The sequence below is a fragment of the Aplidium turbinatum genome, chromosome 7, assembly GCF_918807975.1.
Source record: "Aplidium turbinatum chromosome 7, kaAplTurb1.1, whole genome shotgun sequence".
In the NCBI taxonomy this organism is placed as follows: Eukaryota; Metazoa; Chordata; class Ascidiacea; order Aplousobranchia; family Polyclinidae; genus Aplidium; species Aplidium turbinatum.
In genome coordinates this window covers 32,374,308-32,392,763 of record NC_137478.1, presented here as the reverse complement: position 1 = coordinate 32,392,763, position 18,456 = coordinate 32,374,308, and the positions used below count along the sequence as shown (strand labels likewise).

At 38.1% G+C, this 18,456-nt stretch overlaps 1 protein-coding gene across 1 annotated transcript in view; it reads left to right on the top strand.

The window, feature by feature from the left end:
• LOC145773942 (solute carrier family 4 member 11-like) overlaps positions 1-18,139 on the top strand; it is a 28,501-nt gene extending 10,362 nt beyond the window's left edge. The window contains exons 4-24 of the mRNA XM_082585065.1: positions 1,905-2,077; positions 2,811-2,860; positions 2,930-3,029; positions 4,446-4,568; positions 4,930-5,020; positions 6,043-6,166; positions 6,903-7,109; positions 7,604-7,688; positions 8,032-8,154; positions 8,867-8,980; positions 9,423-9,555; positions 10,104-10,177; positions 10,707-10,748; positions 11,031-11,340; positions 12,413-12,519; positions 12,664-12,832; positions 13,026-13,202; positions 14,019-14,130; positions 14,430-14,510; positions 14,623-14,792; positions 17,296-18,139. Of these exons, the coding sequence (XP_082441191.1) occupies positions 1,905-2,077; positions 2,811-2,860; positions 2,930-3,029; positions 4,446-4,568; positions 4,930-5,020; positions 6,043-6,166; positions 6,903-7,109; positions 7,604-7,688; positions 8,032-8,154; positions 8,867-8,980; positions 9,423-9,555; positions 10,104-10,177; positions 10,707-10,748; positions 11,031-11,340; positions 12,413-12,519; positions 12,664-12,832; positions 13,026-13,202; positions 14,019-14,130; positions 14,430-14,510; positions 14,623-14,792; positions 17,296-17,353 (2,623 nt within the window). The 3' untranslated portion in view covers positions 17,354-18,139. The remainder of the gene's footprint in view (positions 1-1,904; positions 2,078-2,810; positions 2,861-2,929; positions 3,030-4,445; positions 4,569-4,929; positions 5,021-6,042; positions 6,167-6,902; positions 7,110-7,603; positions 7,689-8,031; positions 8,155-8,866; positions 8,981-9,422; positions 9,556-10,103; positions 10,178-10,706; positions 10,749-11,030; positions 11,341-12,412; positions 12,520-12,663; positions 12,833-13,025; positions 13,203-14,018; positions 14,131-14,429; positions 14,511-14,622; positions 14,793-17,295) is intronic.
• The last annotated feature ends 317 nt before the right edge of the window (positions 18,140-18,456 follow it).

The following is an 18,456-nucleotide window of genomic DNA, read 5'->3' as shown; positions in this document are numbered from 1 at the left end:
TAATGATTATGACACTGTTCTAACGTCAGAGTTTGCCATCATTTCAATTATGACAGTCAGCGGCGATGATGACGTGAGCAGGGTGCCATTCATCGCAAAACCAGGGTTAGTTGTGGAAGTTTTATTATGAACAAAAAGTTCATTTAGTTCCTGAACCTTTAAGTTAGATAACAACTTTTTATACTCAACCTGCTAGGTCATTTTTGTGTATATTTTGGCCCAATAATACATTTCATCAAACACGAACACTTCGTGTACTTGATCGAATTCATAAAATTAAATCAAATTCAGTTTGGTAGAAGTTAAAATTAATTATTTTTGTTATAAAGTGGTACTGCTATTTTGCATTCATCAAATGCTGGCATTTGCACAACAATCTAACCTCTTAGTGTAATTTATTAAGTTAAGAATCGATTTCGCTATAGTAATAGCATCTTCAGCTTATTCAAATAGTTAAGTTTAAATCAAACTTTCATGAAGATAAAATGATTTCAATGATCTGTTAACAATTTATTCAGTAGTTTTTTTGTTAATTAGTGGAGGTGCGTACAGTCTGAGCGGTGAGAGACCTCGGACATATGACGTACTTGAAGCTATATTTTTTCACAGTATTTGAAGTTAGTCAGAAAAGCTGTAATTGTTTCTAATAGCTGTTTTCCGCAATGATTTTGCAACTCAGTGAGCACAAACTTATTGTCTGATTTGTGCATGCTCTGGAATTTTGAAAATTTGTCCAAATTAGTTTCCACATTATGCAATGAAATATTTCACCTCATACTTCTTTCAACTCTCAAAAATTTTAACTGTAAAGTAATAAAAGTCCCTGACCTGGCGATGTTCATTGTGTTCTTCTCGCCGTGTCAATAAGTTTTGTACTCGTGCGTTTATAAAATAGTTCATCACTGTATAGGTGAATGAGAATGAGTAATGGTTTTACTTTGCAATATCGCATTTAAGACACATGACCAAATTTTAATGCTTTAAACTTGCTGATGATTTAAAGTACACGAGCCGTGGCTGGATTGAGCGAACGCAGAGAGGGAAAAATTAGGTAAAACTAGAGAAAAATTACTTTTACTCGGTTTTGAAGACACGTGACCAACTGCCTCCACTAAATTCGCCACTGACATCCATAGATAAGTGAAATGAAGTGACGCATCCAATGAAATTATATGCAGAGTTATCTCAGGTCACTGACCTCCAAGACATGGTGACGTCATAAACATCTTATACACCCACAATTACTGGTGAAACCATTGAATATCGCATTGTGTTTATTGATTGCTTTGTGTGCTCCCACCTTGTTGCCCGTGCACCGCCTGCAGTACCTTTCCAGTGTTTACAAATACTTTACTGAGTCGATCAGTTACGTTGTGTGGATATTGAAGCATTGCGCATATTTTCAAGATGACAAACAAATGTGTAGTGGAGCTGTGAAATGTTTTAAAAACGCATTTCGATGAAACCTACAGCTTAGTTGAGCTGCGTTGGATGACCTCTTGTATTGTTGAACTTCTGGGGCCCTGGGGGACTAAAAAAAATTGCATTGTTGGGAGGCTGAATATTTAACATTAAAAACTTGAAAAGTTAAATTAAATTTTCTGTTTTGTATATTTTACCTACGAGTTGATTATTTTAGCGACACGAGGCTGTTTTGGAAAGATTCTGCCTTGTAATTCCGAAACTAATTGCGAGTTGTTCCTGTACGAAGACTAAATCTTACTTCGTTCATTTTCTAATCAAAACGACGCTGATGTTTATCCAAGCAAACAGAGGAGCTTCTTTTCACACACCGGATGCCGCACATAGGAGTTACTCTCTGCCATATTGTAAAGACGTTTATCTAGAACACTGGCGACCTTTTTACAACCAACTCGTCACTTTCTTTATCCACTTGCTTTCAGCTTTCGCGAAACGTCATACAGTGTCAATTATGATGACGTAGTCCAGGCCGAGGAGGAGGCTAACGAGGTGACAGAGAAAACTGGGGGAAAGTTGCAGCCTCCTACTCATGTGAACAACCTGAGAAGACACTCCGGCCTGGTAAGGAGGAAAGCATCCAAAGATGACGAGCAAGGTGACCTCATTGTGACGTGATCGTTATGACGTCTAACATTGGCTTTTCCATAATAACTACCAAAAGAATTTTTCATAATTTTTGACATGATGAGTTGACTGTTACATCGCAATATTCTTCTCTTCGACGTTATTTGTCTCAGAAGTCGTCAATCGTTTTTGTTGGCGCCCACTTTAGCCCTTAGGAAAGCTGTGGTGGGCGCACTAACAAAATTCTAGGTACTGTAGTTAAACTCTTATGCGAGAAAAGACCTTAAAAGAGAAAAATCAATTGAAAAGGCACAAATAATTTTCATGCTTTTATGCTCTTTAACTTCTTTGAATGTAAGTACATTTTTGAGAACATAACATTAAATACTATTAATACTGCAGAAAGTGTTCAATGCCAAGCAAAATTATTAGCGAATTACATCAAATATAGTTGTTAATCTCTAAAAACCTCTACACACAGCTTGTATCACCTTAAAAGAGGGTTCACCAGAGGTCCTTATTCAAATAGAATCTATTTTATTTATTTTTATTCTATTTCAATAAGGACTTGCTGATGATCCCCCCCTTTTAGGGTGAAACAAGCTGTAGAGGTTTTCTGTGAATAGAAAATATATATTTGATGTATTTGAGAGCATACTAATATCGACTTCCTGTATTTATGCGTCAACGAAGTAAACCTTTTACCAAAGCTCCAAATCAGTATTTCTGAAGGAACAATTATCAAGATCTTATTTGCTTTTCAGAAGCGGTAGATGAATGTTATCGACGAGAGTTGATTCTCAAGATACGGAAGGTGGGTTTGGTGGGAAACGCTTTGTATGCTTCATAGTAGCCTTGTTACGTAACAATGCCTTCCACGCAGACTCTGCCGCTGAAGAACTTCAAGGATGAAATCCGCGCACAAAGAGACTTAGAGAAGTTCCTCATCTCTCCTGTCGTTCTGCTTGACTGCACACACACAAGTATATAATTACGTCATAGTAGTGTTGAAAGTGAGGTACATAAATAATTATCGTAAGTGCTTTTAGACCAGAGCCTCATCATTTCAGAAGCCAGAATTTTTCAGGCGGTCTGAAAACACCACGCAAGCTTTGGGGTTTCTATTGAATTATTATTGTCTTGTTTGAAACCCATGGCCTCTCATCCGTACCGGGCCCATATTATTCTTTCAACGGTGAGGTTATGTAGGAATGTTTGCTTTCGGTTTTGTTTGGTAAATTGAACTAATTTGCGAAACCCCATTCAAACTATTCACAACAACGTTAACATGATGTGTCGGCTGCATAGCCGAGTGGTGAGAACACTGGAACAGCAATCGAAAGGGCGCCGGTTCGACACCACTCAAGAGCATGCGGCTGTGTCTGTGGCAAGACACTTGAAGACATACTTGAAGGTGGACACGAAGATTGGCTTCTTTGCCTTCCCGCCCACTTAATCTAAATATTCAACCACCAGGTGTAAGCCTGGATACGACAAACAAAATGATGTTGTGAGATGTTGGAAGCCAAAAATGTGATTGTTTCACCAAATGTTGTAGTTGCTGAGCTTTAGTGCGAGTGAACTCGCCTTCTTATGATGTCATCAGAACATTACTGTTACGTCACTACTCCAACCAACATCACGTAACAAATTGGAAGTTCGTTTGCGAGAACTTCAATACAAACTTGCAATCAAATCAAATTGAATCTCGACAACTTGATTCTAAAAGTTGAAAGTGATTATAAAAAGCGAATGTTTTCTGAAAGTTGGTTCATCAATCAAAAGCCTCATGTAATGAATCGCAATGATGGCATCTCTTTTCCCACTATCTACAAAAAAACTATTGTAAGTGCTTATTTGACGTTTTTTTAAGTTGGTTTCATGCTGATTGTAAAACTGTGCAGTAGTGCGTACAAAACTCGATTCATGACTCATGCCGTTCACTCTCCTATCTTGTTGTTATTTAAGTTTCTTGTTGATCGTTAACAATTAAGTCTCCCCTTTTTTCTAACTTATTTCAAACTTTGCGCGCGATAAGTTTTTGTCCAGAAGTTGAATTTTCATTTTGCGTGTTTAGTTGTTTTCAGCAATATGTCCTGAGTTTTGCCATGCTAGACAGGTAGTCACTACCTGGTCTAGCCCCCTGAAGAAGTCAGTCGTGTCTGATTGACGAAACGTTGGAATAAAAGCAGATTGTCACTGTATACATCTTGTGATAGTTTAGCTTAATTTGCACCAGTAGAACATCTCATATCATTTAATTTAATGCCTGGTGAACAGCCTCATTCAATTTTCCGCTATTTTACATCGTTACAACGTCCTCAGCAAGACAGGCAGTGAAACAATTAAGATAAGTTGTTTTATGTCCACACTGACAAAATCGATCCTTGCTCTGGCAGGTTTGGATCTGATTGTGGAGAGCCTCATTGCGAAGCTTCAAAAGGATCTGGAGCCGGATGAAAAGATAAAGCCAGAAGCCGGAAAGAACTTTTTCACTTTCAACGACCAGTATCAAGATTCACGTAAGATTGCATATCAACCAACATTGGTTCAGGGAGTGTAAAATTTTCCAAGTCTACTGTTCAAGTTCCATTCCCACATCGTCTTATCATATGCAATAAGTTGCCTCTTCAGGTTCCACGTGGTTCGTTTGACAATTGATCGAACAAACTGATCAATTGCATTTCTCATCAATGCTTCAGGTTTAATCCTTTTGTCTAATCCTCGCATTGTCATTGACCTTGTGTGACCTCACAGTGACCGCAGTAGTCTTGTGAATAAGACAACGCCATGGTATCAATCGAAGCTGCTTGTGACGCAATCTTCCTAATGTAAATTTTTCAAGATTAAGGACATTAGTCAAATGACAATCCGTTATTTCAGTTAGTTCAGTCGACCACTTGAGGGAGACAATCCAAGGAGTCCGATACAAACCTGAAGGAGCAGACTACGAGGAGACCTGGGTAACCGCATTGTGAGTCACAAAGCTTTTCACACGATGATGCAATTGAAGCGCTTAGAATTTTAAAGCAAAAACACGAATTTTTCTAAACTAACTCGTACTAGAGATTATTTTGTTCAACCGACTTGTAAGCCTACGCTTCATATCGTCACCCTCATAACAAAACTGTTTAACTCACTTTTTGACAATTTTGAGATTTTCAGCCCAAGTCACTGGTTTTAACTTTAGTGATGCCTGGAAAAATGCTCAAGACGCTTCACACTCACTAAAGTACTGTAGGCTACTTTTTTTGCAAAAATTCGTTAATAAAAACATTATCTTTGCGGAAGTTTTTTGTGTTTTTCTCAAAAGCTAAAAAAATGAGTTAGGCAATTTTGTTATGAGGGTGACGATATGCCAAAGAAACATAAAATATTGCTTATGTGAATCAATCCCGTATTTGTTATTGCCTTGGAATTTTTTCTTTAGTGAGCGTTTCTACAAGCAAGCTACGTTGGAAGTATTTCCAAACTTAAGTTAATGAGATTAAAATTAAAATTGACTGTATGTGAACGTAAGTCGTCTGCATGGGCGATCTTGTCTGATGAGCGTGATTTGCTATAAAAAGTATGTTTGTAAATGCTCGATGAATTGATTCTTGAACTCTTCATAAAAGCTGACACCAAGTTTTAAAGTAATTAGCCTATAGCCTTAGATGTATGAATTACAATTGTTTGCAATACTAACTTATATGCAGTAAGCTTGCCTATGTTAGATCTACATTGGTAACGAGCTTTCCAATGTATACTTCCTTCGTATTTATTTTGCAAAAATATTTTTTGGCATTGTGGAAAAATTTTTCATTAGCAAACTGTACTTTTGGAAGTTTATTGATGTAAGAAGGGCGACAATTGTTACCAATATCCAAGAACAACAAAGAGCGCCAGATGGTGCTACGTCACTGCTGCAACGTAGCAATTATGACACTGTGACAAATGTGGCACTTGGTCGCGGTAGCAACGTAATGCAAACTCAACATGACATCACAATGACAGGTGCTCGCTTCCGATGTTAAAACGAAGTCACGTGGGCATAGCGCGGTTACGTAATCCGCTGAATCTTGGCAACAAAAGCGAAGAAGTAACTTTCGTCATCGCGGTGATAGCGCCGCAGAAAGAGGTGGGTTGGAAGGGGATCGTAGGTTTGTGGTTCGAAACATCTAACCTAGAGTTAACAGCGGCTGTCCATCTTCTCTCTTTTTCTCCATTTTGCTCCAAAGAGGGAGAGAATATTGTCACCTGTCAATTGTAAGTTAGATGTTTAGAAATATAAATCTACAAGTCATCACAACTGACCATTTTCACTTTGTACAGAATACCTGATGTCATAGGTGAGACCCACCAAAAAAGATCCCATTGACTGATGGGTGCGTTGTTGTATCGCAAATTAGGATTAATTGTGTTGCTTTTGTGCCAATCAGAATTTAATATTGATGTTGCCTCTCCTCTGCCTTGCAGGTTCATTTTTGTGCATTTCTTCTTTTTTCAATTCAGTGTAGGCTACTATAGATCAGTTATGTAAGTTCAATTTGTGCATAGCATCAATCATTTTGTTACTTGATAAGGGCTAACATGGGTATGGCCGAAAACGTTCGTAGTTTTTATTTTATTTTGACGTTATTGCATTATGATGCCGGGTGGTTGCTAGATTGCATTTGTTTATGATTAAATATTTTGTCTCTTTTTGTTTACTGGTGCAAACCGCAGGGTTGCGGAATGGATTTTTTATAAATGCTCATGGAAATACTACATCTCTTAAGTTAAGACAAACCAGCAAACGAATTATTATGGAAATTAACTCCGGTGTAGGTTGCGAGAGGAGGTTTTGTTTATTAAATAAAACTTTTTTTCCCAAGAAATTTACGAAAAACGCAGTGGAAATTGGGAGGACCTTCTCTTCCATGATGCTCAACTCTTCCTTCCGATACAAGCTGACAGAAGCGGACACGGAGGATGCGTTCAAGGAAGTCCTCATCCAGCAGTGCAACAAGTACAAGAAGCAGCGCCATGACTCGATGCATGAAGACGGAGACATGTTCCGGGAAGATGAAGACGATTTGGAGGTGAGTTATCCGGGAACCGAACTCGCGATCACAGGTCAACCACGAAACAATGTGTAAACTCTGGCAGGTTCACATACTCGTATAGGCGCCAAACCGTTGACGCAGGCTCAGTTAGCGAGATTAGGATCGTAGAGTTCCCTTTTGTTGACAAATGTCTGTAAATTATTCCATCCATAAGATGCCACTGAGTTGAGGAATACTTCAACTGCGTTGCTCAGATGCTCATGGGGCGATTTGAACCGGCGTTTGCTTGATTTCATTATTTCATTAAAGCAGAGATTCATTAGCTGACCCATCTGGTTCAACGATACCAATTTTCAATCCGCTTTAACAACTTCACTGTTAAACCTATTAAAAGGAAATCTTAATACAAATGTTTTGTTTCATAAATTTCGTAACCTCTCTGTTGTCAATCATTTATTCTGTCAGAGTACAGCCAAATGGCTTCTCTCTTAGCGATACTTTGAACTGAGTGTTTTTTTATGACTTTTCAGGACTACTCATTTTTACAATTTGGTCGGGGAGTCTATGACGACATCAAGAGAAGGTTGCCTCACTATTGGTCCGATTATAAAGACGGTATGACGTCATAGTAACATCAATGTGGTTTACCAAAGTGACTGACAGAAAAGTCATGAAAAGTCAAAACGTTTCAAAAGCAATTTTCGGAATAGCTTAAATTCAGAAAATCAAACTACAAATAAAATGTAACTAAATATTTTCAAAATGAGACGACTTGAGCACGAGAGAGCAATCATAAGAACGTCATCTCAAAAGGAACAAAGCCACGTAATTGCTTTCATGTATTCCGTGTTTGGTAGTTGGTAAATTTGACCTTTTTAAACAATATAGAAACATAAAGTAAAAGTTGTTTTGATCAATTGAGTTTGTGCCACGTTTCGCTGACGTCCGAACTTGGCAGGCTTCGTCGGTAAGAACACGATCCATAAGTTGGTGGCTACTGTCTTCTTCCTCTACTTCGCCTGTCTCCTCCCAGACATCGCGTTCGGGACGCTCTACGAGAAGAATACAAACGGAACCATCGGTGAGAAGTAACTTTTCACGTGAAAGAAAGCTCAAAGTGACGCGCTTCTTCTCGCGTCACTTCTCCTTCTCAAGGAAACCTTCTCGCGCAAACCGACACCACAATGTTTTCTGAACAAATTTAATAAATTTTGACAGCAACGTTGCATTGATTTCTGGTCAGGTCCTTTTATTTTATCAATAATCAGTTTACATTACTGGTTTTATTTTTCTTATGCATATGAAATAAAAGTATCTGAAAAGCTCCACTTCGTAACGAGATGTTGTTGTGGAAATCATTGCACGATTTTGTCAATGCAGAAAACATAACGTTTTTATACAATGAATACCTATTAATACAACCAAAAGTGCTCAATGCCAAGCAGAACAAATTGAGACCTATTCAGGACCTTCTGATGATCCCTCTTTTAGGGTGAAATAGGCTGTAGAGGTTTTAAGTAATAGCTATATTTGATGTAGCGTTTACATATATGTTTTATTTTTATATATGTTTTATGTTTCTTTTTTGCTGAGCATTGAGCACTTTTTGTTGTGCTAATAGTTTTCATTGTTTTATTTTTATATACAGTATACATGTTCATTCATTTATAGCACTAAATATGAAGATAGACAGTAACGTTTGCTGTACGTGAGTTCAGCTAAATTTTGGGCTCTTTTTTGATTAAAGCATCTTTGTTCAATTTTCCTTAATCGAAACAATCGATACTTTTTAGGGGTGACGTCATGCATTGTCTCACAGACGATTGGCGGAATGCTCTTTGCTATCTTCAGTGGCCAGCCGATGTTGATTCTCTTGACAACAGCTCCTCTTGCTCTTTATGTGAAAGGTAAGAAGCTGGTTGAGAGGTGAACATGGAGTTGTCGCAAGATTAGTTTTGCAACGAGGAATGGATGTTTTAAGAAGCAAAAAATATAAAAATTTCCATGTTTTAAACCAATCTAACATTAACTTCAGAGCAAATGTAACTATTAGACCGCTGCGCTGAAAGCGGATTTATTTATTTCGCCTTTGTGTGGGCTTACCTGGACTTGCATGAGTTTCCTGTTGACAGTGATGTTGAAGTTTTTAACAGCGAAGTTCCTTCAAATAAGAATTGTTAATAATAAAATTAGTTAGCAGAAAAATAAACATACCAGAAATTAAATCTGTATCTCGCTGATGAAAACATTAAAAGGTTTTTAATTTAGTAAGCCTTGTCTGTATTAAACTGTATTATAACGAAGTTGCATGTATACATTGTTAGTTACTAAACAACTTTCACTATTCAGTCATAATGATGGTGAGCAACACTTTCTCATTGGACTTCCGCGCCATGTACACGATGACTGGGATATGGAACAGCATCTTTCTTGCACTTCAGGCTTTCTTCAACTTCAGCAAGTTGATGAAGTATTCGACCAGGTGAGATCGTTGCTGCATCTCCAACATCTTCGTGCATTGAGTGGCGACCTCCGCTATTTAGCGATGCCGCTATTCAGCAAACAGTGCAATTATTCTAACCGCCACTCTTCGCGAGTAAAAACGTTTGAACATTCGAACATTCTGAACATTTTGAACAGTCGTTTGAACATTCGAACATTTTTTATTCGCGAAGAGTGGCGACCTTCTCCGCTATTTAGCGAACAATGCGAATATTGTGACCGTCACTCTTCGCGAATAAAAAAGTTTGAACATATGAGAACTGCAACAACCGGAACATTAAAGGTGGTTTCAATGCTGGCGTCAATTTCCAATATAGGTTGTTTATATAAAACTTCGTTATTGTTTTCAAAGTTCTTTTTTGTTTTGTTTTGGTTTTCTCATTTGCAATTCTTCAATTATGACGCAACAACCAAGCGCTTTGAGGGCGGCCTGACTTATAGCTTCGTTTCTCAAGTTTACTGCGCTTAACTTGAAAGTTAAATAAATAATACGCATTGTAGGTTAATAGCGATTCATTTCTTTTACAGATCCACAGAAGAAATATTTGGATTTTTTATCGCTCTGGCTTTTACTGCGGATGCAATCAAGGCGACTGTATACAGTGAGATAATGAAAGCTTTGTTGATTTCACAAATTGTGATGAAACCATCTTGATTGTTACGTTTGCAATCAAACCAATAATGAATTACTGTAGAACAAGCACATGGTTTGAGTTAAGCGACTTACAATAAAAAGACGTAGTAGTCTAATTTTGAGCCTATCTGTTGGTAAGCCGCTTTGGTTGCAAACGTTTAAAGGTTTTACTTTTTCATTAATTTGGTGACTGGAATCTGCTAACATGTTTGCCCAGAGCAAAATATCTCCTCTTTCAAATTTACTTGTTAATTCCAAGCTCTATTTGATGACAGCCCTTCCTTATAAATCAAAGCCGTTAACAATCGAACAACGTGAGATGAAACAAAAGCAAACGACCCTCAGTGTTTATCTAACAATGATTTAAAGTGATGGAATTCATTACAAGTTTGCATCATGGAAGGTTATCAGACTTGATAAGAATAAATGTAGATAACACACAAAAAGTGACAGTGATCTATTTTTATCGAACAATGACAGCAATAACTTCTTTGTAGATTTCGACAAGAACTACCACTTCGAGTCGAGCGATCTAGCAAGTGAGTATGTGTTGATTGTAGTTTGATAAATGTTGTGCATTGTAGTTGTAACTGCGGATGGTCTCTTTGTTTTTATTTTGGTGAATAATTTACCAAACTCCACAAATAAACCTAGCACAAGAAAGTGACGTCACAAAAAAGAGGCCTGGCGAAAATATGACTTGGTCACTGCCAGCTCTGCAGGACAATAATCCCACTGGGGGATAATATTAGTAGCAGGTTGACCTTGTTTTTACGCTAAAGCGGCCACATCAAACTAATTGGTATCTTCTGCTTCATCAGCTGCTATGGGTATGAGCAATGCAACGTCATTTCCCAATGCAATGTCATTTCTCAATGCAACGTCATCGTCCAACGTGACGTCATTGTTCAACGTGACGTCATTGTCCAACGTGACGTCATTGTCCAACGTGACGTCGTTGTCCAACGTGACGTCATTGGTCAACGCAACACTTAGTGGCAGCTCCAAAACGCTACCAAACGGATGTGTTTCTGAAAGTTATTGCTACCGACCGGAAAACTCTGTTTTGTTTCTGTTCCTCATGTTGGGAACCTTGTGGCTGGGACTTACACTCCTTAAATTCGATGAATCGTAAGTAGATACAAGTAGTACGTCATTCTGACGCTTTGTGGGATGAAAAGCGTTATTTTGTTCGGCCTCACAGCTCTAACCAGTGGCGTACGCAAGATTTTCTCAATAGGGGAGGGGGGCATTCGAAATATTTTTCAAATCGAAACAAAAACAACTTGAAAAAATCCATTTGCTATCAGTAACCGGTAAGTTATGTTTAAGATTAGCCTACCATAGTCAGCTTGCATTGACGACAATTTTTTGGCTTGAACCAACTAGTTTACTCATTTGGACAGATTTTGTATTGAAAAAAAAGTGATGTAACTCTCGACGTCACATGTAATCTTCACAATGTAGATAAAAGCGATCTATTTTAGTCTGATGCTGCGAGTTCGCTGTAAAGTTAACAATGTCCATGGTGCTAAAAGCGAAACTCAATCTATTGCGTCGCATATAATGTTTTACGTAGACGACGTAGTCAGCTTGAGCTTACTCAACCCAATGAACCGCACGCGTAATCATAACTAAAATAAGTAAATGTTTTTATAAGCTTAGAGCTGTTTTCAGAGAATAATTTGGCAATAAAAAAGGCCTCCGCCAAAGCATGTAATTGCATCACTCTTGAAATACAAAAATTAAAAATGAGGGAAAAGAATAACGTAGTGTTTGTCTTGAAAAAAATTGGACGCTAGGTTGAATGCAAAACAGCCCACTTCAAGGCAATTACAAAAAATTTGGTGACGTGGAGTTTCTTTCCGTATCCAAGCCCCCCCCACTCCTAAAAAGTTTTTCAATTAAAAAAATCATTTCGAATGCAAAAGTGTACGCTGGATAATCCCTGTCAATGCTTCTGGATATCATTATTGAACATCTTCGTAAACTACATTCAATTACAATTGTCCCAGACAGTCACTTTATCGGGCACAGATCTGGTAAGGATCTAGACCAGATAAAGTGGCTGTCTGGGTAGATTGATCCAACTCGGTTGTGCATTATATTTTTGTACTATATTGTTCATCATTTCGTCGTTTGTGACATCATCATTACTGTGATGGAAAGCGTTTGACAGCATCTTTGTCTTTTGTTTAAACAGGCAGTTCCTTTCTGCCACCAAGCGGGAGATTCTGGCCGATTATGCCCTCCCCATCGCTGTAGTGGCGCTGTCCTTCTGTGGGTCTTATCTCTTCCGCGCGATCTCACGTGAGTCCTGTGCATACGAAGATGCATGCTTTCTTCTGTAATAATAACCAACTCGCAATCTATCGTGTGCAGCATCCTGTGTTTGTGTACCTACAACTCGCCAGTATTGAGAGCAGCGTTAAAATTAAAAAGTTTATTTTGCAGTTGAACGGTTCAAGTTTGCCACCGATAAAGATCTCTTCACAGTCCCTGACGTGGGGAGTTTACCAGCTCTGGCCCACCTTGGGGCGATGGGGCTGGGTTTGTGTCTTAGTTGCTTGTTCTTCGTCGATCAAAATGTATCCGCAGCTTTAGTTAACACTCCACAGAACAAGTGAGTTTGTTGTTTGCAAATCCCAATACAGCACCAGGGCTGCATGACTCTGTTTTTTTTCATTTTTTATGTCATCAAAACCACACATTGTCGATTGTCATGACGTCTTGTTACGTATTAAAGAATATTTTATGACGAAATAAGAGTATTTTTGTTGTGTTCGAATGCTCGCATTTGATTGGTTCATACTCAGGTTGAAGAAGGGACCGGCATACCATTGGGACTTGCTGGTGGTGGGACTAGTAAACCTCATCTTGTCAGTGTTTACTCTTCCATGGGTCCACGCTGCTCTGCCCCACTCCCCACTGCACGTGAAAGCGCTGGCTGATGTCGAACAACATGTATCCAACGTTGGAACTGTTCACGATGAGTAAGTTGCGTTGCATTGATGTAAATTAATATTCTCATTTGAGAACTTGGCTCTGTCTTCCAGCAAGATTTGCTTTAATTTTCGACTCCCAAGAAAAATACATCGACAGGACATGAAGTTGACCAAATCAAGTCATACAAATTTCGTAAAATGAAACCTCAGCAGCTCCTTGTGTTATGATAATAACATCAAATAATAATGGACAATATGATAATAACGGATACCGCCAAACAGTGCTGTTTTTATTGAGAGACCTTGTGTGATTGTGTGGAATGAGTTTTTGAGCATCAAACTTCTGCAGCAGTGTTTCCAGCTTGCATCCTTTCAAATTGCCAAAACTTGGATAGGCTACAGATGGGCCCTTAGTCGGCAGTGTCCCCGGCTTGAAGATGGTACGGATGCGGTTGACACGGCTCTACTGCTAAGCAACACCTCTCTTGAGTAATTTTAATTTTACGGAAAAATCTTCTACTTACATTTGATGCAAAAACTTTGCAGGAAAGACGGTTGTTTCAGTGCGTTGCTTTGGTAAGCAAGGATCAAACAACGCTGGTTCTGCTCTCGAGATGCACCAACGCATTTCAAGGACAATTCTCCATTCAGTGGCACCGAGTAGATGGAATAATTTAATGATAACAACACTGCATTTACAAGTAGAAGTTGCATTCACTGTTCAATATCAACGAATAACTTCCATTTCCACCTGTGCAGATGGATAGAAGTCTCTTGAAGTACAAAACAACTTCAGTTTAGCTTTTCATTTGATTTCTTTACAAAATTGTACCAGTTACCAATTGAGACATTCTTCATCTTCAGGATAGTAAAAGTGCGCGAGACGCGAATGACCGCGATCCTGTCGCACGTGCTTATCGGTTTGTCTCTCCTGATAGTTCACGTTCTTCAGTACATCCCGGTCCCTGTGCTGCAGGTAGGAAGTGGCTGGTCTTTGTTAAATGAAACATTTGCGATGTGTTTTACTCAGAACACATGAAAAACGTGTCCGGCAGTTGCTACATGACCTGTCCTGAGCTTTGCGGAATGCATGCCGGAAGGGCTATAAAACAAAGCTTGAATTTGCTTTAGTGCGCATTAGGTAAATTTTGTAAATTTAAAGGCTAGAAATAGAATCTACGCTTTCTTGAAATATTTGCCTTGGGAAAGTATTCTAGATAAATTTATAGCAGTATGATTTAATTCAATTTGTTGACTAAGTTACTTCAATTTTAGGGCTTATTCCTCTACCTCGGTCTGTCCTCTTTCATTGGGAACCAAATGTTCGACAGAATGATGCTCATTTTCACTGAGGGGGTTAGTAGTATATTTTGATCATTCACATTTAATTTGTGTAATCTGAAGAAAATTGTGCTTGCACAAAAGTTGCATTGCTCTGTTAGTGACTTACAATGCTCTTTGTCTGCAGAGCTCGTACCCTCCCAACCATTACGTCAGGAAGGTGCCGCAACGGAAGCTCCACTTGTTCACATTCTGCCAGATGATCCAACTCATCATTGTAGCCGTGTTTGGATTTGCAGACCTTTTTTATCTCAAGATGATCTTTCCACTGATCATCCTTCTCCTGCTCCCAATCAGGTGTTTTGTCGGCTTTAATGTGGCCAGATAGACTAAGTTTTGTAAGACAGGATCAAATAAAGTTGGTTCAATTCTCGGGGTGTGCGCTTGTGCAATACACTTTAAGGACATCACTCCATGCAGTGTCCTCTAGTGAATGAAACAATTTACCGAAACAACATTTCAAAGACAAGTGAAAATTTCAACCACTCTTCAACCTCCACCTGAGTAAATGGATCGAAGTCTCTGGAAATATTACAGAGTATTAACCTTCATACGAGGTTTCAGCAATGCGATAATAAATATTTTGTTAAATGAGTGTGAGAAATCCCAAAACAATGGTCGACAAAATACCACTGTAGGCATAGCCGTACGAGCCAGGGGGGCAGGGGGGGCAGCCGCCCCCCCTGTTGTTTCAAAACGTCGCGAATTCGGGCAAAATCTTGAAATTATTAGGGCAAAAATTGCTATATAAAAAGCTACAAAATTGCATGAATTAAGAAAAACTATAAATTAATATCTTTTACCTATCAAACTAAGTACAGCCTCTTATTTGCACAAGAAATGTGCCGCAAAATTTTCATTTGGCATACCCGTATTGATGTATTGTATTGCATGGTGATCAAACTATAGTACGAAATGCATTTAACCAACTGCATCATGCCAATTTGGGCAGCCACCAAAATATGTCTCCAATAGCCTACTTTTGTGAAACTGCCCAAATCAAAACGCAAAATTTGCTATATAGCTAATTTTATTAATTTTCACAAATGCATCGTGTTGATTTGGGCAGCTGAAAACATGAAATTATCTGATGAAACTGATTAGTCTGTTTATGCAACTGCCCAAATTAGCGTGAGACAGTTTCCCCAAAATGAACAAATTCATTAATTTTTCCCATTTACATAACTGTATCGTTTATATTTGGGCAACAAAAAAATATGAAATTATCTTATTATAGTCTATTTATAAAACTGCCCAAACTGGCATGATGCAGTTGCTTCGGCATCAAAATTTACAAAGTCTTTAATTTTTTTCATACTATCCATAAATGCATCATCTTGATTTAGGCAACTACAAAATATGAATTTATATAAATCTGGTGAATAGCCTACTTTTATAAAACAATTCTGGTGAGGAGGTCACAGTACTTTTTCAACCACTAACGGACATAGCTAAGCAACATCATAACATTTAACAAAAAACATGTTATACCTGTTAAAAGTAATGTTAAGGTGTTGCTTAGCTTTGTTTGGTTACTTTTATAAAAGGTTCGGCTACTATTCGGCGAGTTACCTATTCGGCGAGAGCCTTTTTCGGCGAGTTACCTATTCGGCGATTTTTTGAAAATCCAACGACGCCTTCTGCAAATCCGATGATTGAATATTATTCAATATTCAGACATTGAATCAATGTAAATATGTACTGCTAAGCTAACTTGGTTCTTTGAATCCTACGTCACCGTCTGTATGCGAACTTAGAATATATTAAACTTAGTTATTTTTCTCATCAAATTAGTGCTGCCAGACCTTTTTATTTTTGTAACTTACTAAAATTCGTATCATCAAAACTACTTTAATTGATTGAACAAAGTTTATTTGAACAGAAGTAGTATGTCTGTGTTTTATTACATTTAATTATAATTTCTCTATTGTTAGTTAGGCTACTTTTTTCTGAATCTGCATGGTCACCCTGAGCCGGTTTCCTGCAATGTTTATTTTCCTGAGTGTTTTATGACATCACAACTGAATATTTAAGTGGGGTTGTTTATTATTTGTGGTGTGTAAAACAATATTTGTTATTCCTACTTACCATGCCAAAGTGCAGAAGCATCGAGCAATGCACAAGCAAGGTATCTTCAAAGATGAATTCAGTTGTTCTATCTTGATTACTTTGGTAAGAAATTCTAGCTAGCTGGTGATCAGTGGCGTTGCCAGGGGTGTGGAGGGGTTGGGTATTGCAAAGAGCGAGTTTTGCCATTACCAAACATTCAAATATCTCAGCCAGGAATTAGCAACAAGGAAACATAGAGAACTGTAGCTTTATTTCCGAAAAATGCCAAAGAAAACATGATCTTATCCTTATGCTATGCCACCGGACAGCACTATTTTACAAGAACATTCATGACCATAGTTTTGTTGAAAATACTCTCAGAATGCACCAAATTCAAAGTATTTTTCAAAATTTTCTGGGGGAGGCCCCCCAGACCCCTCGCTGATGGGTGTCGCCATAAGCGAAACACACCGTCAAAACCCCCCTTTCAAAATTATTGGCTACACCACTGCTGGTGATCTTGTAATGTTATTTTTTCACTGTTATCATGCACCGCATACATTATATTTGGGCAATTTCTATAAAAGCGTGCACATTTGGGCAAATTTACGTTCTGCCCCCCCAAAATGGTTTGGTCTCGTACGGCTATGACTGTAGGTGATCCTAGTTATGATCCAAGTCAATTTGTCTCACCTCATCCCGGTGGTGTGTTTTCATTGGGATGACATTAATTTTTTTGTTAACCTTCCAGGCATAAACTCCTGCCTATGATCATTGAGAGGAAGTACTTGTCTGTGCTGGATTCTTAAGTGGAAGAATCTCAATTTTGAAATCCAGGTTTTGAAGCTTAAGTTACGAAAATGTTCGGTTAGTTGGAAGGATTCGTCTCTATCATCGACCATCTTTTCACTAAAGTTTAAACTTTCTCACGGAAAGTTTGGGAATTATGTTGCTTGTTTAGTCGCTGAACATTCAAACTGTTAGTTTGAACGTAGCTTCAGATTCTCCTACCTGTGGTGCCAGAGCCCAACGTTGGTTTATTCAACCAACGTGAAGTAACTTTAACAGTTTTATTCTCTCATTTTATTGAATATTTAACACACGATGGTAGCTATAGGCCTATAATTATAAACTTTGCATTTCCGCCAAACAAGATAAAGTTTTCCCAAAAAGTGATTGTAGGCCCACGACGGACTAGTTCTTGTTCATTTTAATTTTCTCAGAAACTTTTCTACACACAGTGAGTGGTAACTTTAAAGTTTACACAACTAACGTTACCCACAGTTGGTCTACTGAAACACCATATTGATTACAACACTTTCCAGAAAAAAATTAAAAAATCTAGTGGGGGCAAAATCTTTCAATTAGGTGATGGAAATGTTAATTAAATAAATAATGTTTAAAAATCAAACTACTTTTGAGTTTATATTACGCAGTGCAGCCTATACAGTATTGTATTAATGTTATAAGCTTATGATGTAAAATTGACTTTTTATGATCAAATATGACACGATATGAAATGATAACTGTATTGTACGTATCATGCACTGAAGTTCTTTTTGATAAACAAAGTCAGCGGATTTCAACACTTATGTTTGTAGTCATTCATACGTGACGTATACGGTAGAATGTGTCATGCATGGTTCCGGATAGCTGACGATATATTATAGACTAAACATTACGGTTTGGGGGGCTATAGATATAGTGAGTAGCAGTGGTGGCTCGCCCCACCTGAAAGAAAGAGAAGAAAAATATGTTTTCCTCTGTGTTTGTCCGACCCGGTTTTTTTACTTAAGAATTGCGGATTGAAAATTAAAATATTAAAAGTTTCGTTTGGCAACACCGATTTTGGGCAAACTTCTTTGCAGCCCGAGATTCTGGATTTCAAGCGCTCTGATTTTCTCTTGGTATT